The 21,454-nt window shown below is 34.2% G+C and overlaps 2 protein-coding genes across 3 annotated transcripts; both read right to left on the bottom strand.

Moving 5' to 3' along the window:
- Nucleotides 1-6,743: 6,743 nt before the first annotated feature.
- On the bottom strand, nt 6,744-13,648 carry LOC133176365 (xylan 1,4-beta-xylosidase-like). Its single transcript, XM_061311490.1, has 12 exons — nt 12,730-13,648; nt 11,619-11,778; nt 11,159-11,329; nt 10,972-11,063; nt 10,307-10,533; nt 9,923-10,173; nt 9,570-9,792; nt 8,998-9,090; nt 8,371-8,582; nt 8,078-8,278; nt 7,639-7,813; nt 6,744-7,232 (listed from the first exon to the last, which is right to left on the bottom strand). The coding sequence occupies exons 1-12, from the start codon at nt 13,041-13,043 to the stop codon at nt 7,123-7,125; spliced, it is 2,229 nt and encodes a 742-aa protein (XP_061167474.1). The 5' UTR covers nt 13,044-13,648; the 3' UTR covers nt 6,744-7,122.
- A 106-nt stretch (nt 13,649-13,754) lies between these two features.
- Nucleotides 13,755-19,792, bottom strand: LOC133176367 (ovoinhibitor-like). Of its 2 annotated transcripts, XM_061311491.1 has the most exons (8): nt 19,717-19,792; nt 19,038-19,137; nt 17,321-17,443; nt 17,047-17,172; nt 16,728-16,850; nt 16,334-16,480; nt 15,775-15,906; nt 13,755-14,065 (listed from the first exon to the last, which is right to left on the bottom strand). In XM_061311491.1, exons 1-8 carry the CDS (start codon nt 19,757-19,759, stop codon nt 14,026-14,028), a joined length of 834 nt encoding a protein of 277 aa, XP_061167475.1. In that variant the 5' UTR covers nt 19,760-19,792; the 3' UTR covers nt 13,755-14,025. The 2 variants fall into 2 exon arrangements, with proteins under 2 accessions (XP_061167475.1, XP_061167476.1); XM_061311492.1 differs by lacking the exon at nt 13,755-14,065 and having other exon boundaries at nt 15,771-15,906.
- Nucleotides 19,793-21,454: the final 1,662 nt, after the last annotated feature.

Genomic DNA, 21,454 nt, shown 5'->3' with positions numbered 1-21,454 from the left:
GGGGAGTGGGTGCGTCTCCCTTAAATCTACTACTGCATCTTATTGGTATACAAAACAGCTGTATTTGGAAGCTGTGCTTAGACGCTGACATACTCTCGTGTACATGTATATGTATTGCTTTTAAAATATTTAATTCCATATGTATTAATTAAATAAGTATTGATAATTGAATCAAACTTGAAACATAACAAGTATTCTTTATTTCCATTAAATGGACATGAAAAACTATCCTAAGATTTTATTTCTTGATAGGCAACCCTGATCACAAGACGTAATGAAAATTGGGGCCGAAAAACTTTTGATATATGAATAATGGAAACGAACAAAATAAGAAAAAATTCCAAAATATTCGACTTTTAAGATATTTTGAAATTCAGATATCGAAATTTTATTCTGAATGAGATTTCTGCTTGAAATTATCTCCTGTCTTTAAATTTCTAACTTAGGTTTCAAATTGATTAATTGTAATTATTCAAATCACCTACTCATAAGTTGTCTTTTAAACACACAAAATGCATCTTCAGAATGAAATGTTTGTACAAGATTATAATTTCTTGCTTGAAATAAATTTATAGTATTAATATTTGGGACTCCAGTATCTACATAAAATTTACCTTTTGTAATGTGTGCCTTTGAAATGATAAATCCCACACTTCTTCTGTTTTACGCCAAACCGAATATTCGGATGATCAGTACCGAAATGCGACTTAAAGGTAAGTACATTATGAAGATTTTTAACAAAAAAAAATGAGTTACTAGTTGTATAGCTCTGTATGACTCAACCCTTACCGGAGCAGATCTTTAAATTCTATCAGGAATCAAGGAAGGCGAATCCAACGTTCATTGTAAAATCACAAAAGGTTTAAAATACCAACGATACAGTTCTTCTAAGCAGGGAAATCTTTAAACTGCAGGACTCGGGGTTTACTTGACCTCTGAAAACCTTAAATTGAGGTCAATATGCTTGTGATTAATTACAATTGAGCTTTTCAAATAATCATTATCAACAAACGTTTTCATACAAAATGTAGTTTCGTTAACATAATCTGTCCTCAGCTTTGCCCCGGAATAAGGACAAACTTCAATTAAGGTAGTTCTCGTTCCGTATATAATCCACGTCCCCTGACATCGCTATGCACAGTGCACCACTGGAGCTAGAATTTCATAGATTTGGCACCGTGGAATCCTTACCAGTACGGGACTTCTGCTATATATATCCTGTAACCTGGGAATTATGTGCGCTTCAAGGCCATTTTTTGACGATCACAAATAAATTTTGAATTGTTTCAGATGAATGAATATCATTAAACATTAATTTTTCATTTCATCATTTTAGATGCATACAAATTGAAAGAAACCAATAACACTCTTTTTTAAATTTTTTTGAAAATTCACAATGCTACATTAGACCGTTGTTGTCAAGTATACGAAGGAGTGGTCATTATAAATAAAATTATAATAAAGGAGTTGTACAAAAGCATTTTGTCATAAAGATTCTGTGAGAGTTTCAATAAATTTATCCGGTGGTGTAGAAGGAGTTGCAGATTCGGTGGTATAGAAGTTACGGATACGAGATGGGTGCCCCCTTTATGTAATAGAAAGTATGGCGATGTCCATATTTTGTTATGGATAACTCTTTTAATCTGCCCAGTCGAAAAATAAAAGAAGTGGACATAGGCACTCTGTGAAAGTCTCAATGAATCTTATTCAGTTGAATAGGAGGAGTTGCGGATGGGATATGGGTACCCCAAGTGATATGGATGTACGGAAAGACCTACGGAAGTACAGACACTCCCATCACTCTATACTTGTACCTTTAATAATGTTCACTTTAAATGTTAAGACTGGTCGTGGTAGTTTGATGTTTAGGTGCTTGCTTCGTGACCGATAGGTTTCCGTTTCTCGTTTCCAATGCCGCGTCAAATTTAAGAAGATACACATTGTTTATTGACTGTTCAATCATTATAGAAGTGAATGTTACGGGTTTTTCGAATAGGCCTTCAAAACTGAGGTCCCTTTTCATTGTGGGCGTTGGCACGATGAAGAACCTCCTCTATTAAGGCACAATTTGTGGCAGTTCACCTAAAGTAGGTGATCGACGTCCCTATAATTCTCGAATGGCAAGTAAAACAACATACAAGATGTAACGTACCAACATAAAATAGTTCTTACAGTTTAAGAGGAGAAGAAATGGAGCCCTTCAAAAGTTTAAGTAAATATACGTCACCAGAGCCTCTGTATGACTCAGTTGACCTAATTAAAGTTCAAAATAATTTGTTTAACAATTTCGTCTTCAGTAGAGCTTAATATAGTCTTAATATCGTCATCGAGTTATAAATTTATGAAGATATTTAAAAGAAATTAATCTTTTAAAACCCCATATGGTGTAATTAAAGTGGTTTTAACTGACCACATCAGTTTTTAAAAATTAAAACAACTAACTTTTTTTCTTTCGTAATCCCTTATTAAAGCAGGATCACACCTTAAATGTTATAGAAACATAAACCGTTGATCAGCCAGCCTGAGGGATATATTGACCGACACTATTTTATTTGAAAAGATATACATCGTAATGAAAAGGACAGCAGACAAAGCCTACTTGAGTCCTCTCACAAAGTAACAAAGCAATAAAACAAAATTATTAGACTCACAAGGAACACCAACCAAGTGTAACACTAATCAATAAGTTTATACTATAATCGTAATACATCAAAACATATTTTTCTCTCCCCTTAAAATGTAAATTTGGCTCCAAAAAAGCAAAAAACAAACAAAAAAAAAAAAACAAAAAAAAAAACAAACAAACAAACAAACAAACAAACAAACAAACAAACAAAGATGTGTTAGTATTTTAATGAAAGGAATATTTACAAAACATAATTTTCTAGGCACACATTTTTCATGTACAAGCAATGACCCACTTCTAATATAAATTTCTGTATTTCCTGTTGGCTGACCAACATTTTGATACACCCCTATACTGATGAAGTTTATTGTCACCATTCTACATTTTTGTATGTTTCTTCTAAATTGTGTCTACTCAAAAGGCAAATTCTCCAAATCCCGGCCTAATTACGACATTATATTGGGCAACATTTATACCCTTAAAAATGTACAGTGACATATTATCTCTCCCTGGCCGATTCTTTATTCTTTAGTTTTTTTATAAACACAAGTTGACTAACCTCAATGTCCCGATAATCTCCTTCTTTACAATGATTTATCTCATTTAATCCATAGTGATCTAATTCTGTGATCATCGATGCCTGGCTTGCATGGGTCACTGTATTCCGTAAGAGAATGTCACTCAATACCCTGTGTTGCAAGCTTTAGGTGTAGCTACATGTTGCAAGCTTTAGGTGTAGCTACATGCCGATTCCTGGCTTACATTCTGTTATTCTTATTATGTGCAGAGTAATTAAAATCTCTAATAAGTGACAGTATGATTTGAAAAAATATGTTCATTTATTATTTTTTTTGCATTGGAAGTGAGGTCTCTGTTTTGTGATACTTTTGTGACTTCTCCAATAATGGTAAAGAATTTGCATTGCTCAGCGTAATGGAAGTAACGGCAGAGTATTATCTATGTAGTGAACATCTGGTCAGATTCAACTGACCATTGGTCATCGACATGCTGGAATCTAATCACCCTCTCCCATGTGGTGTAGACGATAGATTATCTTAATTAACTACAACAACATTGTGTACTTTATGGCAGGGTGTATTATGATTATCGATATCGAGGAAGATGTGATGCTTTGTCATTGCAAAAATATGTAAATTAATTCCTAGATGCTGTTCAGTGTATAAACTAGACGAAACTCTTGCCTTAGTGGTTTATCTATATTTATAGTAGAAATCTTGCATTGAGACAAGTATCGTTTACTTTAGAGATTCATAAATATTTTTCTCAAGTTGTCCCAACTTTTATTCAAAACACAATACCTACAGTAGTAGCGTTTAACAAGCATTCTGAGAGTATTGCATTAGCAATACTAGTCCCCTACCGGCAAGTGTAATCTGGTTCCCGTTAAGAATTGAAATGCCATAATTCTGTCAAAAACCAATGAAGCGTAACTAAATGCAAACTTGATCTGTAACTTATCAAGATACACTCACATACCAAAATTCAGCTCAATATCATTTAGGGAAAAAGTGCGGAAAACCAAGTGGGACAGATTGACAGACAATACTCTCAGAATGCTTGTTAGTCCCCTACCGGTGAAACCGGAGGGGACTTTAGGTTTCCTCTGAGTCTGTCCGTCCGTCTGTCTGTCTGTCCCTCTGTCTGTTAGTCTGTCCCACTTGGTTTTCCGCACTTTTTCCCTAAACGCTTTCAGATGTTGAGCTGATTTTTCGCTATGTGACTTTACCTTGATGAGTTACAGATCAAGTTTGCATTTCGTTCCGCTTCATTGATTTTTGATGGAATTACGAAATTTTCAATTCTTAACGGGAACCAGATTACACTTGCCGGTAGGGGACTAGTATTGCTAATGCAATACTCTTAGAATGCTTGTTTTTCTAGTTAGTGTGCATTTCAAGACCAATATCCATGCAAGTTTGGTTTAAATAGGACTTATAGTTACTTGGAAATGGATCTGCTCCAAAAACTTTAACCTAGCCACTAATCAAGAAAATGTCGGTCAGTTCCAACATCTGGAGCAAGTCTGAAGTGTCCATCCTTAGATGCAAGTTTAATCATACCAGGCCATGCTAATTTCCTACACCAAAAACGTCACTCATCTGGAAATGTAGGTCGGATTCGGCATCCTTCGCAAGTATGGAATTGTCCATTAGTTACTTGGGAATGGACCTGCTCCAAAAACTTTAAGCTTGTCACTCATCTGGAAAATGTAGGTCAGATCCAGTATCCGAAACAGGTCTTGTTGTGTACATCCCTAGATGCATCATCCATGCAAGTTTGGTCCAGGTAGGGTTTTTAGTTACTTGGGTATGAACATGCTCCAAATACTTTAACCTGGTCACTCATCTGGAAAATATAGGTTAGATCCTGCATCTGAAGCAAGTATGGTAGTGTACATCCCTAGATGCATCATCCATGCAAGTTTGGTCTACGTAGAGCATATAGTTACTTGAGAATTGACCAGGTTGAGAATTGACCTGCTCCAAAATCTTTAACCTGGTCACTCAACTGAAATATATGTAGGTCAGATCCAGCATCCGAAGCAACGAAGAGTGGCATTTACATGTAGAAGGAGTTTTTGCAGATTACTTTTGTAACCAAAGCAACACCTTATCACGTGAAATTACCACTAATTAGATCTTCTGGTTTCTGATCTGTTTACCATTTAATTGTCTCTAAAACCGTGTCAATGTCAATTACTCTCAGGGGGAATGTAATACATGTAATTCTGTAGATTTGTGAGTACTACATGTTGTATTAAAATTTGTCATTGACTTTGCATACAGACATGTATCGTCTGCTTCATGCCCGCGGTGTAAATATCAAAGCACAATCAAGATTCAATGACGTATATTTTGATACAGTTTAATAACTAATACATGTTTAACATATGACTTTAGCTGATACAGTTGTAGATAATTTAAAGAAATAAATGCAACTTGAAGTACAGGTAAACTTCGGTAACTCGACATCGGATATTTCGACAACCTGGGATATGTCGACGTCCTTCCGCGGTCCCGGCAGTATTTACTATATGAATGATTTGCAAAAACTCTGATATGTCGACCTCGGTAATGTCGACAACCCGGGTTATCTCGAGGTCAATTCACAGTCCCAAGAGCAAAATTTACCTGGTATATGTCGACATCGGCAATTTTCTGCTTTACTGAACCTAACTGTTTGTCAGGGTCGCTCGTCACGCACGGACGACTCCGGGTATCTCGACGTCGTCAAAATTTCACACCCATGGTTTGACTGCACGTTGCTTAATTAATTCTATAGACTGTGTTTGTAGGTGAAGCCCAAGTCCCTCGGCGTCTTTGAGAAGTCAGCTTGGGTAATATCATTGCTAAATCTACGCGATTCAGCGTAAATGTACAGACGGTTATTTTTATCGAAACACAACATAACTTTAATAATACTGAAAAAGCTAAATTACAATGAAAGAGAAACACACTGATTCAAACTAAGGAATTTAAAGATGTTTTAATGATATTTTGTACTTAAAATGTATTCAACAGGAAACAGTCCAATTAACGACACCATTGACCGAATCAGCCTTAATTCATGCATCTATAACATCACTACGTTCGTTTATATTAGATACACAAATCTCTTTAAAAAAATTAATTTCAATGTACATTCTTCCTGAATGAAATAAGAAAAAACAATCCGCATTTTTTTTTTTTCGTATATCGGATGTCGACTTTATACGGTTCGAAGTTTATAGAGCGCATTTCGTATCCTGTTCTGTGACAAAAAGGCAAGTTACACGCAAATGCTGTAACGTTGTGCTGAAACTTTGTGAATTTAGAAAGATTCCGATAAAAACACGTTTTATAAACAAAATTTTTTAAATAACTTCTTAGATTTTTAATAAAAATAGAGGGAATTCTGAAATATGTTGAGCTACAGTCTATATTGAAGTCATGTACATATAATAAGCTGGTCTGTTTTGCTATGCAGTGGAATCTTGGACGTCAAGTCTCAACTCCGATATCTCGACACCTCGGATATCTCGACATCTTCCGATGGTCCCGTCGATGTCGAAATAACGAAGTTTACCTGTATATAAACTCATTGACCTCAGGTCAACAGAAGCAGAGAGGATAGGGAATGATTTACACTTTTATTTTAATAGATAAATGATAATAATAAGTAATGTACTTTAAATACAAGGGTCATTTCACAGCTAGTAATAGGGTTAAGTAATGGTAGAGGCTATATCTGAATTATTATGCCTAACTACTCAATGAAAATTTAAACGTAAATACCATTAACAAAAGGCCGTCTATAGGTTTAAAAATCCCATACAAATTATAATTTACGGTACATGTTAAAACTAATACACGGCTCTTCATAGAATAACCAATCTTCAGATCCATTTCTTTGATCGCGAAAAAGATTGTAATTCTATTCCACAAAGCCAGTTTGACTTGAACTCAGCAGATTTTTTAAAAAAAATATATTCGAATCTACATGTATGACGTATTTGGTACAATTTTGAAATCTCGAACCAGAACATTACTTGGCACTTCTTTCTCTTGATTTGGCTGTTGACCTCCAATGTACAGTCGGTAATGTCCTGAAAGATAAAAATGCATTTCTAAGTATAGGAATAAAGGATTGACTGATTGATTGTACATGTATATTGTTTAAGGGATAAAGGAAAATTATCAACTAAATTCATGTAGCTATGGAGGACCATTGAAATCTTACGTAAACCATTTTTTTTTCTAAAAATGCGTGATAAAGAGGAAAGACTAGATTTTCTGCTATTTTACCAAATATGTGATAGTTAATTGACTATACATAACAGTGACTTGGTCCTAATTTATCGTGAAAGTACCACTTTGTTGTCAGTTTGACTTTCAGTTCGCATTATATTTATATGTACACATATAAACTATAAATTCTGTCATATACTCAAAGGTTACAGCTGTTGAGCATTTTCATTCTCCAGAAGCATAGGGATTTTAATGTTTTTATACCTGGTTCTATCGAAAAGTCTCTATCGTTGCTCCAGACGGCCATGCTTTCGGCATCTATTGTAAAAAGCCAACTTAAAGTTTCTCCACTTTGCAGAAAAACGCGTCGAAACCCAACTAGTTGCTTCATTGGCATCTCTTCTTTAGTGTCCAGCCATTTCAGGTAGATCTGAATAACCTAGATTAAGAATATTAAATTTTAAAATCACAGAACTATAAATGTAATATACTTGTACTGTTTAAAACTTTCGTGCACATTTGACATAAAAACATTCATGTATGACATTAGACACATACAAGATGTCATGTCTATGTTTTACGATCAGTGAAAAGATATTATTTTTTAAGATACTAAGACGAACCAGTTATTGATGAAAAAAAGTCAATCCAAGGATATCTTCCTGTTTGGTGGGGAGGGGGGGGGAGGGTCGTCTCAACATACCTCTTCTCCGTCCAGTGGCCCTGTATTATGTACCTCCACACGAACAGTAAGGTTCTGTCCTTGGTCTATGACTGGGTTCATCCAGGCGTTTGTATACCTAAACTTGGAATAGGACAATCCGTACCCAAACGGATACAAGGGGTTGCTATGGAAATACCGATACGTTCTATTTACCATGCTATAATTTACCATAGACGGTATCTGATGAATAAAAACAAAACCGTGTGGTGAAATGATGCCTATGAATGCAAAAAATTACAAATAAATAAACAGAATTCTTTGAAGACAGACACCTGATCGCTGTATTTCTGCCATGTATAGGGAAGTCTTGCTGCGGGGTTGGAGAAATTCCCAGTGTTGGTTAACACTTTCCATACAGCTTCCCCTGTTTCCTGTGCAGGGAAAAAGCATTCAATAATGGCCACCACACGATCGTTTTGATCCGCCCAAGTGATGTTCACGGGTCCTCCGTTGAAGAGAAGAAGGACAATGGGCACAGTGTTTGCTACATGTAAAAGTTAGATGAAGAATTTAGAATTATCAACCCATAATATTTTGCTTATTTAAATTAAGCCTGTTTCCAAACGTTCCATGCCATTGTAAAGAAGGTTAAACTGGAAAGGGCCCCTTTTTTAACACTCACACCTTAAGCAATATTGGTCGTTCATTGCATATTAAAATGTGATACAGTAGCTCTTTAATCGTTCGTTCATATTTCTTTTTCAAATGATTTGCAGGTACGGAAAGATTTGCATTTTTCTACAAATAGTCTGAAGGCGTAAGAAATATTTTATTTCAACCTTCATAAATCGTTAGCTATTGCAATATTTCTTGCTACACCTCATGTACATGCACATGTAAATGTTACGACATATTAAAAAACAAAATATTTTGGCGATACCCTGGAATATATACTGTACCTGAGAAACTAAGAGCGTCCTTGATAAGCTGTGACTGTTTTCCGGGTAGCTCCATACTGCCTCTATCGTGATCCTCGTTCTCTATCATGGGACCTGTGCTGAAAAAATGTACTTATAATATTTTTTCCGAGATAAAATATGTTTAACCTTTGAAATTTGTTTCCTATAGAAATCTATACTAAAAAAGTCTAACTTTTATAATGCTTTACTGAGCGGTCCAAATAAAATCGACGTTAGACCGCTGAGTGAGATTATGGACCTGTGAATGAGATATTGGACCACTATGACGTATATACTGTAGGCGGGATCAGCTATATCATTTCTATTATCAGAAACATGGAAGCCAGCGCAAGATATGTCAAAATAAAAAGTAAAAGGTATAACAAAACATTTAGTGACTGTGTTCTCGGGCAAATTTTAAATGCGTTTTGTCGCGCCCTTGAACCAACTGTTTGCTGCGGCTATTAGGCCGAAATAGACCTAAGCTTGCTTCTTGGGTCCGACATGTTGCCCTCGAACCCAGTCAATAAATGTATATTAATGCATATGCTTACTTTATCATGTTTTAATACCTGTTCCAAGACAAATAAAGACAACATCAGTGGAATTCGTTGCTCTCTGTATGTCCGATCTATTATAAGTTGTGCATGCGTTGTCGGTACATCCAGCTGCGTACTGGACACTTTTGGAGAGCTTAGAGAGCCCTTGTAAAGGCGTGGTAGTAAAACCTGGCATAACATCTGGCGCGTAGCTTCCTATTTGTTGGTATTTGTTGTCTGCCATAGGTCCCAATACCTACAACAAAGGTAATATTAAGGTTGAAACAAAACCAAGAAAAAAAAATCTACAGATTAACAATAAGAATATCAATATCTTCACGACCAGGATTTTTATTTGAATAAATCAGATGGTAACCAATACGCACAGATATCTTTTTATAAACTTTAGTAATTGGAAGAAACCCGTCTTTATTCTTCAGTAGAACAAACGACTTCATAGCAGCTGCTAACGATATTGATCTATGTTCCTCGCTCTGGATCACTGAGAGATCCAGGAAGTTGTAGGGATTATGTTCGGGCGGATCAAACTCTCCAAGGCGCATCCGGGTGTAAAATAAAGGTGATACACTCTCCAATACCTCTTCTTTGTTAAGTTTACCAGCCTTTAAGGCGTCATCTACATAAGTAACAAAAATGACCTTGCAATTTATCAACTTTTGCAATGTTATGCTACAATAAGTCCTTCATAAATCTGACGCTACGTACACAAAAGGGAAAAAATGTTATATTCTGAAAATTTTTACACTAACTGATGTAGAAGTAGGTTGGTTTGACCTCGTTTGTGGACAGTTCTAGGTTACAGCCAGCCTTGACACACAGTGTAGCCGTGTCTATTGAGTTGTTAGTGTAGTGATGATACGTCATAATGTTCTCTATCGCCTCCTGGTCACTGACCACGTATCCCGTGAACCCCCACTCCCTCCGTAAAATGTCCGTCAGTAGACGTTTGTTCCCACACGCGGGGACTCCATTGATTCTGAACAATTATATGTCGTCATTTACAAAAGGAACAACTATTCTACAACTTTTTTAAAAGAGTACATTGATAATTAATCGTTAATTGCATAATTCGATGTACATACGAAGGCATCTGATCTGAAAATTTCAAATGAAATGACCTGCAGCTGATAGCATCTTATCTTGGGGATTTTCCTGATAAAAAAAGTAAGTTTACAAAGTTGAGCAGCTATAATTGCGGGTACATTTTGCAAAGACAAGCCTTCCCGTCTTCCTAAATACGTTTCCCTCTACCGAATTAGCTAGATACTAGTAATTAGATACTCAGAAAGCATCGATGTATCTGTCCATGAAGTTTAAGGTGGACCGCCCCATACGATGTACATAGCGGAACAAAAATATGGACTGTAGCAGAAGTCATTTATATTAAGTTGGAGAATACAAAATGTATTCAAACCTGTTAAAGCTGCACATCAAACTATAAGATCCTGCTTGAACACACTTTTTAAACGCTGGTAAAAACGTCAGTCTCCAGTCCCTCTCAGACACCTTTATAATCATGTAAAATGATCTAAAATCTTTCGTTTTAATTTTCAAGTAATTATAATTAAAGCTTATTGCAGAGTGTCCTTATAACTTCTTACTTTGGCATCAAAGGAGAATCTGGATACAGGGATGTTCTCAGGACCACCGTGCACGTCGAAGTGTTTACAGCCAGCATTCGCCCGGATGTAGGTTGGGTTATCACCCTGTAAACATTTCACAAAGCTTTTGGCAATTTCTCCGGATAAAAACGGATCCTCTCCGTATGTTTCCTGACAGAAAAAATGGAAATTACTTGAATAAAAAACGTTAAATTACGAAATAAAATAATAATCTCAAGACATTTTCTTTGGGAAAACATTTGACATCTATTTCTATTATTAATAGCAAATGGTTTTAGAAAAGTTGAACTATAAGAGATAGTGGAAGGAACGTATACTAGCTAGCATTTGTATAATTATACGTCCCTGTTAGTAATTTTCATATGCTCTTTTTTGAAATTCATAATTTGAGGTAATACGCCCAGAACTAAATAACTTGAGGAGCAAAAAAAAGGCAAACCTGATTTCGGCCCCAGAGCGGGTGCCTCATGATGTTGATAACAGGACTGAAGCAGCTTATCCCTTTATGGTCCCCATATATTTTCCGTCTTTGGTAGTCATTGTACTTGGCGCGCACCTCGATAGATGTCGCTTCTGCTACGTCACAGATAACATCTGTGCTAAATAACATAGGCGGTATTTTTGAATTTGTTGAACTCAAAAATTGAACAATAATATTTTGCTCTTTCTTACAGTAAAAATAAGATTTACATGATACGAGTATGCCCTTAAATATTCCATTCGCGAGCGTTCAATATCGAACGCCCTTTGTGAAAAAAAAATGCAGTCTGATCAACCGCTCAACGGCAATATTTATGAAGGGTGGTGGTAGCTAGGTATTATGTGTCTATTTTCACACAAAATTAAAATTATTACTCAATAATTTAGTACAAACTAGCTTCAATAAACGTCAATAAGCAAATTATAACGCTTGGTAGGGTTATTGGAATGATGTCACGACAGTGATATTTAACACTTAAGCTTACAGGACAGACGCTGATATTGCACAGTTTTAATTTGAATACCGAGATTAAAATCGGAATAATTCTCATTAATTTTGAGTTATTTTATTGAAATAATTAATATAAATCAATGGGAAATGTTTAAGCTATACATGTATAATAAATGGTATACTGAACTTATATTGGTGAATATTGGCATGCACTCTTTGGCTGTACAAATGCCTTCGCAAGCTCGTTAATTTGTACAGCCAACTCGTGCCAATATTCACCGATATAAGTTCAATAACCATTTAATATTGACGAAAATATTTTATTCAAAAGAGTTGTCGCCATATCTGATCTATGTAGGGAACGATACACCTACTTTCTCTCTCTCTCCCTATATATATATATATATATATATAGCCGTAAATATATAAAAGGAAGGTCTAAAAATTATGAATTACATTCTTGGCCAACTAATATACGTTTTAATTGAAAACTGTGGTAGAATGCTCCCTTTTTGTGGATATATCATGCAGATTTACTCGCAAGCGAAAGTATAATGGTTATACATACATGTAATTATGTACGGAATCGAATTTTAGGACATGTCTGCTACTGACCTACCTGAACGTTGCAGCCAAGCCTAACGACTGGGGAAAAGATGTAGCATTACCAGCGTAAACGTCACCCCTCAGACATTCTGTATTCCAACTAAACGGACCAATCCCTAGACGTGGGATTGCGGGGGCGGGACTAGCCCGGGGCCCCGACCCTCCCCTGCTCATTTGGACCACGATCTCCTCTATGGTTAGTCTGCTTACGAGGTCCTTTACTCGGACGTCCCATGGGAGGGAGGTGTTACGGAAAGGATACATTTGTAACTGTCCGTGCTGGACAATGAAGACCAGAAAAAAGTAAACACTCAATGTCGACACCATTTCCGTAAATTACACACGTGATTTTACTGTAAACCAGTTTGAGACATTACACGCATAGATAATTATATTCTTTTGTTTACACATGGCTGATTCATGCCGGTTTGTGTCAATTGTTTTCAAGCATTACTCTCTGCTTTCCCCCAAACAAATGTACATATATTCGTTTTTTTTTCCATATAAGTATTTTTATGCTATAGAATCAATAAATATTGAATGAAAATAGTCACAAAATTAATTTTCAAATGTCAATTCATTTAATAAATAAATAAATAAAAATAAATAAACAGGTAAATAAATAAAAATAATGATATAAATTCATATTATTTTTTTTTAGTTTTCTTCCCTTAATAAATTGTTAGACTGACAGTATATCATTGTGTTCCCCACTTAAAAAAAATAATGTAGATAATTATTTTGATAAATTTATGGAGGACTAATAAATTTGAATTGAGCATTAATTTGTTTTTTGCAAGGTGGGAGAAAAAAATGACAAAGAAATTTAGGCCCTGAATAGATTTTATGAAACAAAGATTTTGTTTTTTTCTAACTTTATCTGAGATTTTTTTTTCTTTATGTTTTAAATGGAAACAAACTAAAGCTGCAATGTTGCCTTGGATTTAGAGCTTTTGACATAAAATTAATTAAAGAAAACCATCAATAAATAAATAAAATAAATGAATAAAAAATACAGCAAAAAATGATCGTGTAAAATTGTTTCCTCATAACGTAGCTTTATTTCGAATTCAGTGACATTCAATCTTGAGTTAACAAACGGATCAAGGTTTACTACCAAACCTATCATTACATTGTCTCGACAAATAAATAGCAATGATAATAATCAGTTCAAAGCTTCCCTCACAGAACTATCATTAAAAAAATTGTACATGCAATAAAAAAAAAATGTCCATAATTAAGTATAGATTGTCATAGAATGCACAACTGTCCGACATTATGCGTGAAATTTCAGCAATTCAAGCGTGAGTTAACTTTTACATGGTCCAAGGTAACCTTCTTTCACGTTGCTGTAAAAAAAAAGATTATATCATAATTACTAATTATTATTACACACAAGATTAATATTCAGGACTTTCGCAAACGTACATAATATTTATGGACCCTCTCATAAAAGTTGCAACTCTCACTGGAATTAATGAGTATTATTACTTTTAAAAAGCTCAAGTTAAAAGTCAATTTCTGTCAAATTTTCACCGAGATATGCTGAAATTTTATCACTTTAATTGTAATTCTTTTAGAAAATTATTACCAGGAAGCAAAATTTTATATGAGTGAACAGAGGGATGATAAATTAGTAAAAATCATTTGGAGGAAAAATTTTCTTTACATGGCCAAGTATGACTGTATATAGTTAATACTTTTTACACAGATAAGTTTCTGGGTCTTTATTCTACTAATATTGTAGTTTTATTTTGTTCGTACACGGTTATAAACGAAGTTCAGGACAATAACATTACATTTAAGATTTCCGTAACTTATTTAAATATCTACTTTGAAAAATAACCTCATGGATTAACATACATTATTTATTTAAACACATTTTGCGAGTGTAAAATCTTTGACAAGAGAACTAAGGGATGAACAATTTTAATTTTGGAAATTTGTCTTGTTCTATAACATGGCTCTACATTAACTAATGTCCATCGAACAAGTTACCAACAAATGTTACTTGTCCGAATTCAGTGTTATCTTGCGCGACTCTGAACAAATGTAACGAAATTTGTAGAACTTTATTTTTAACAATGAAGTAGTAGTAGATATTAATATTAACTTACAGAGATTTGTAAACTATAAAAATACAAACATAACTGATATATAAAATACAGTAGCACTCTGTAATGTAGTCTCGATTACCCTCGTCAACAATTAATATCCAGTGAAATGGGACTTAACCCTAAGGATAGCTGCAAAACTGTAGCTCTCCGAAAAAAAAATTGACAGACCGGAGAGCTACATGCCACCCATAGAAAAAACTGTATATTTATTGCGCACAAAAAGTTGCGCTCGGTTCTGGAGCTCGATTTCAAAAAATTCCTTAGACCTCTATCAACTTCTCTTGTGGTTGTCATCTTTACGAAGCGCGTTTGGCCGAATTGTCTAGCCACCCAAAATGGCAGTATTAATAGGCGAAATTTTGGATGGTCTCAATTTTAGGCCCAGAGGGGCTATTAACAACAGTTATAGGAATTGTTTCGATGTGGGAATAGTGAAAAATGTGTTAGGAACACACCGTCAGTAATATTTTGAGATTTCAGTATAAAAATATGGAGAAATAAATCGAGAAACAGTGCACTTTTTTGTGCGCAATAAATATACAGTTTTTTTTCTATGGGTGGCACTGTAGCTCTCCGGTCTGTCATTTTTTTTTCGGAGAGCTACAGTTCTGCAGCTACCCTAAGGACTGCAACTTTTGCGATTTAAAAAAAAGAATAGTGTTAAATGATTTATGTATGATTCTAAAATAAATGATATTCATAATATTCCAAAAAGGTAAAAGATTGTGTCTAGAGATTGACTTGTCATATCACAATATGATCTAGTCACGGACAATCGGACAAACGTTGATGTCGAGTCCTGTATAGGTATTATTATACAACGTGCAACCAACATGGGAAGCAGCAATAGAAAGAATTTTTATGATAACCTATGAAAATTGTGCAGTAGTTCAAAATAGATTTTAAAATGCTATGAATTTAAATGTATTTGAAATACTTACTGACATAACATCAAACATTCGTTGTCATAGGTTTGTCCGTCTGCTCCACAGACCGGGTTATAGATGTGGGGGCAGTGACAAGACGGCGCTGGTGTTGTTTCGCATACTCCTTCAAAAGCTAGGGTAGCTTTACTAAACAGACAAAAAAAATGAAAACAATTGCAATAAAAGACCCAAATTGAGGATTGCATAGATGTAACTGTGTCATGCAATTCGCGTGCATCGGTAGAATTACATGTATATGCTTTGTACATCATGTACATGTAGAATTATTTAGGTAAATCGAATTATCTGTTACATTTAAACTGATTTAGATACATTACCACTTTTAATTTCTTAGATGCTAAACGGTGTTTTTGTTGAATATTATATTATGATAATCATCTTTAATCTGTCTTTTTGTTTCTGTTTTAAAATGCTATCTTTTAGAAAGTTTGCAGCTGTCAATGAGGAACATCCGTCTAAACCCTAACACAGGAGAACTGCATTTCACGAGAGCAAGTATTGTTATAGAATGAAAAATTTTCTATTATCAGCAAGCACTGTAACAGTTACTTACTGGCACTGCATGAGACATTCATTGGCATATGTTACGCCATCACTTCCACACATTGGATAGTACATGTTATTACACATACATACGGGTCCTTCTGCTGCCGCTGGGGCAGCCTCAAGACACTCCCCATCGTGGGCCTTACCAACAGACCTAAGGAGGAGAAGGTGTATAGCGTATGGCATGCTCATTTCTTTTGTAGATCAATGGAAAATGATTACATGCATTTCTTGTTCAAAATATTGAAAAAAGATTTCTAAATGTTTGTTTGTATGTAGTGCAATATTCAACAGAAAGTAACATAAGCGCAATCAGTCTGAATGCAAATAAGCTACACTTACCGGCTATACTTGAGGCTAAAAGGAGACATATATAGACACCTTTAGAATCATAGACTTACGAGCAGTTCATGAGGCATTCGTTGTCATAGGTCTTGCCATCTTTTCCACACACTTTGTTGAGGATTCTTGGGCATGCGCACAATGATTGCTTACACTCCCCGTCATGCAACTTGGTCGCCCCTCTGAAATTGGAGTGAGATGCACTTATTCAAACTACATTACAGTTAATTTTGCAGATGTTTTTCACTTATTATAGCCATACGGATATTAATATTTTCATGGATACTGTTATCACTGTAATATTAGCATTAATATGTCAATTCAATTAAGAAAACAGCTGTTCATATCGCTGGCAAGACTGATCAAAAATAAACTTACGCGCAATTAAGAAGACATTCATTGTCATATGTTTTCCCATCGCCTCCACACACGCGAAGAAGGATAAAAGGACATGCGCAGACTTGTGTTGTTCCACATTCCCCGTCGTGAGCTTTGGTCCAACCTCTGTATATGTACATAACAAGTTAGGGCCTTAAAGATGATCTGTGTTCATTTTTGTCAAACTTCAAAATATGTAAGCTTTGCATTTTAAATATATGTTAATTTATAGGCTTTAATAATAATTATGAGCAAAAAGAACACTTCAACTCACGTGCAATTTAACAGACATTCGTTGTCATAGGTTTTCCCATCATTACCGCAAACCTGCTTAATCGTCAGTGGGCATGCGCAGGCTTCACTTTCGCATTTTCCATCATGAGATTTTGCAGCTCCACTGTTCAATGAAAAATAAGAAAGGAGATTTTTTACTTTTTTAGAATTTAGACAAGAGATTTGCTTTGTTCATTTTCTTGAGTAAAATAAGTTTCAATTTGTTCAATATTCAATATTGCTGTATTTAAACCACTGTTCGTTCAATGTACAGGCTCGGAACTTAGAGCATGGAAACAAAGCACTTACAATTAAATAGTCTAAGTTATTACATTTTCAACAGTGAAATACTGTGATTTATTTATTGAATAAAAGTGATATTCTCTCACAGTGTGAAAGGATACCAAACTGATATTCTCTCACAGTGTGAAAGGATATCAAAGTAAGTAAAAAATAATTTCTGGACTGTCATTAGATAGAAATAGTAACTAACGATCTTGATAGAGCTAAAACTGCAAATTTCTTCCCAAATATGTTGCTAAATCCATGCTATGTAATGTTTTCAATCTCAGAACTGCTAAGCTGTGACGTCTCAACCGCTCAACTATGACGTCAAGCCTATGACACTGTGTTAAGAAAAGACAGAGGCAAAGGGAAAATCAAAGAAAATGTAATAAACAGAAAATTCAATGTTTTGTAGATGAATATGGAATTTATTTCACTCGTGAGACAGGATTTTTTTGATATTTTCACTCGTGCTTCGCACTCGTGAAAATATCAAAAAATCCTGTCCCACTCGTGAAATAAATTCCATATTCATCTACAAAACATTGAATATCCTCTATTTCTTACAATACACATACTCAGTACTTACAATATACAGACTCAATATTAACAATAAGTAGACTCACTCCTTACAATATCATTCTCAGTACTTCACAATATACAGACTCAGTGCCTACATGTATACTAAGAGGATAGGCAACTCGCGCATGTCTCTTGTATTTCGTATATGTATGTCAATTATTAATAGTTAACTAAATGTATATGTCTACATGTATAAAATATATCAGAACAAAACCTTTATCGAGCAAAATATAATTCAAAATGTATTCTAATGTCATGTGCACTGTTTATACTCATTATCTTAGTAGAATTACATTTTCAAAATCAACAAATTAATGCCCCCGATCGGTCGTATAAAAAATACCGAGATTTCGCTGAATTTTGGTGATGGTTTACTTATATTAAAAATATTAATTATTTTGTATGCTTTGAAATTTATAAAAAAATTATTTAAATTATTTTCAAAATCAGCAAATACCCCCGATCGGTCGTATAAAAAAATACCGAGATTTTTGTGAATTTTGGTGGTGGTTTACTTGTATCATTTTTTTTAATATTTTGTATGCTTTAAAATTTATTAAAAATTAATCCCGATTAACAAAAAGAACAAATTAAAAATCAAAAACCAGAAATTTTACTTAGATTAAACGTAGTTTGAAAAACATTACCAGGTTTTGTGTGAGGTTTAGGGCAAATAAACATTGTACTGCAGAAGTTGTTTGGTACCCCTTTAGTACATGTATATACGTCCCTATTACAACATACGAACTCAGTACTTATAATATACATTCGCAGTACTTATACAGTCTCAGTAAATACAATTTACAGTCTCAGTAATTACAACATACAGACTCAGTAATTACAATACTTACGCGCAATTCATTTCGCACTCATTATCATACGTCACGCCGTCTTTTCCACAGACAGGTTCGATGACCAGTGGACAAACACATCCGGTGCTCTTGGATTCCACTGTATTACATGTAAGAGCATAATTGGTAAGTTGGTTTCCTGGTGATTTAATTTTAGCGACCAAAGTGTGGTCGATTTTTAATGGAAGTACTGAGATAACTCGCGACTTTACCTCAAATATCATACTATATATTATACTACATGTATATGTACAATATAATCATTATTATAGTATTATGTAATAAACAATTAAAAGTAAAAATAATTTTATTAGATATAAGAAATGTTTGGCCTTTAGACGTGTACTTACACGATATTTTAATAAGTTGGCTTTACTTATTTTGAAATTAATTGGTTTGAAAATATACATTGCAGATGCATGGTGACAATTTTCCTCGGTTTACTGAATGTAACAAACCAACTTCTGAACTTTTTTCAAGATGGAAATATCGATCTTACGAGAAGAACATTTGCAACTAAAAATTACACAAACTTCTGACAAAATTAAACACGTAAGATAACTCGACCATTTAATGCGTCATAAGTACATGACTATATGAGATTTCTCCGTAAAACTTAAAAAAAAAATTTATTATTTACAAGAACAAATTGAGAGAGAGAGAGAGAGAGATGCTTTACCTGAGAGCACAATGCTAACAAGAATGCTGAGGATGAGTATCATGCCGAGGGTCGGATACAACTTTGATGTTTTTAGATAAGAAACATTTCTTAGTTATATACTTTACTAGACATGGGTGTGCCATCACGTGATTTGTCGCCGATATCACCTTTTTGTCCCATGAAATGCAAACCTTCCGTATAAGAGGGATAGTATATTCGATTAAAATGCCGTAAAATTCAAAACCATATGTAAATCATGAGAATTGTAAACAATAGAAGTTAACATTATAAGTTTTTATGATTACTTCAGGAAACATGTTTGGTATAATAAAACAACTTTGTAGTTTGTAGTATTGTTTGATGAGATTGCAAAGGAAATATTAATGAGTATATTTTATGTTTTATTTGGATTAGTATGTTTTGCGCATTCAATAAAGCCGCATCTAGAGTGCATGGAAACTGTGCAAAGTTTGTCTTTTGATCAAGTTTTGTATAAAACTTAAAAGACGAAACATTTTTAAAAATGTACAGAATTCATGCAATTCTTATTGCTCCAACCTAATCCATGTAGAAACAAAATTTGAATAAAATCAAGATTGATTTATGTTGGAACAATGGTAAAGGAGTCATAGTTACAGGTCGTAACAGTGGTATAGTAAACATGTAATTACTAGTGGGTATATGGTAACAATGATTACAGATATGTAACTACAATGTATATAATTACAGTGGTGAAATAATTCAAGTTAATATATGGTGACAATGGTAAATAATCGAATATGCTCAAGTAATAACGAACTATCATTTCATCGTTTTTAAATTACGTGTAAAACTTGAGCACTCAGATATATATTTGTGAATAATCCATTAATTTATAATTGCAGATTGTAAAATTCAAATGAAACATAAAAGTGGTACAGAATTGACACACACCAAGCTTTTTTTTAATCTGCAATAATACAAACAAAAACTGATGGCGTATTATCTGATTTCAAATATGATTTTCAACTCAAGGACGCATATAAACTTAAAAGAAATACAAATACCATAAAGATGTCAATAAAATACTTCATTTTGAATGTTTTAAAAAGCAAATAAACATATCAATAAAAAAAAATACGGATTTAATATTAAAGTATATTTACGTTTAACCATATTCGTAAGAAAACCTTTCTTTCTAGCGAAAATCGTGCTCAAAAATGTTTATGGGGAAAACAAAATTTATTCTTAGTTTGAATTTTTTCTCTCCCCCAAAGCAATTTAATCAACATGGCCACTCTCAATACATAAAATGAGAAACCAATTAAAACGCTACATGTATATGCAGGAAATTTAGTCCTTTTATTGAGTTTTACAAAGCAAATTCTATGAATAAACGTTCTTTCTGGGGTACGATGTTCAACCACAATACATCTCAAAGAAAGCATTTCTACCTAGTCTGGTTTACTACATGTACCTCACGGGCAGTATTACTAACATGCATGTGATTGTCACAGTAATTAACTAATGAGTTGTAATTGCCAATTGAATATTCTTATTGATAAAATGTAGCGGTAATGTATTCATGAAATCGAGGTGAAAGTATCGGTAATGAGTTTTAATTTCTTTCGGTTCCTTCTGGGAAGTTTTTCTCTGGACAAGTAAGGGTTATGTCCCCTGTCATATGTTGGTATAGAAAGATTGTCATGTATTTAAATAGGCCTACTGAAGTTGAATTGACATTTGTATTAAAATCAGTGGTAAAGAAAATGTCCCA

This window comes from Saccostrea echinata, unplaced genomic scaffold (assembly GCF_033153115.1).
Source record: "Saccostrea echinata isolate AGI-Se365-2 ecotype Australia unplaced genomic scaffold, CSIRO_AGI_Sech_v1 ptg000075l, whole genome shotgun sequence".
NCBI classification, from domain to species: domain Eukaryota; kingdom Metazoa; phylum Mollusca; class Bivalvia; order Ostreida; family Ostreidae; genus Saccostrea; species Saccostrea echinata.
Note: the sequence above shows the minus strand (reverse complement) of the source record. Positions and strands in the feature narration are given on the sequence as shown.

Excerpts from the sequence above, each read along its gene's own strand:
- LOC133176367 (XM_061311491.1), bottom strand. The coding sequence starts at position 19,759 with ATGATACTCATCCTCAGCATTCTTGTTAGCATTGTGCTCTCAG. Across the intron at positions 16,851-17,046 it reads GAATGTCTTCTTAATTGCGC|AGGGGCGACCAAGTTGCATG; the intron begins GTAAGTTTATTT and ends CTCCAATTTCAG. Across the intron at positions 16,481-16,727 it reads GAATGCCTCATGAACTGCTC|GTCTGTTGGTAAGGCCCACG; the intron begins GTAAGTCTATGA and ends TCTCCTCCTTAG.
- LOC133176365 (XM_061311490.1), bottom strand. The coding sequence starts at position 13,043 with ATGGTGTCGACATTGAGTGTTTACTTTTTTCTGGTCTTCATTGTCCAG. Across the intron at positions 10,534-10,971 it reads TTGATGTGCAGCTTTAACAG|AATCAATGGAGTCCCCGCGT; the intron begins GTTTGAATACAT and ends ATAATTGTTCAG. Across the intron at positions 9,091-9,569 it reads CTTTATTTGTCTTGGAACAG|GTCCCATGATAGAGAACGAG; the intron begins GTATTAAAACAT and ends TTTTCAGCACAG.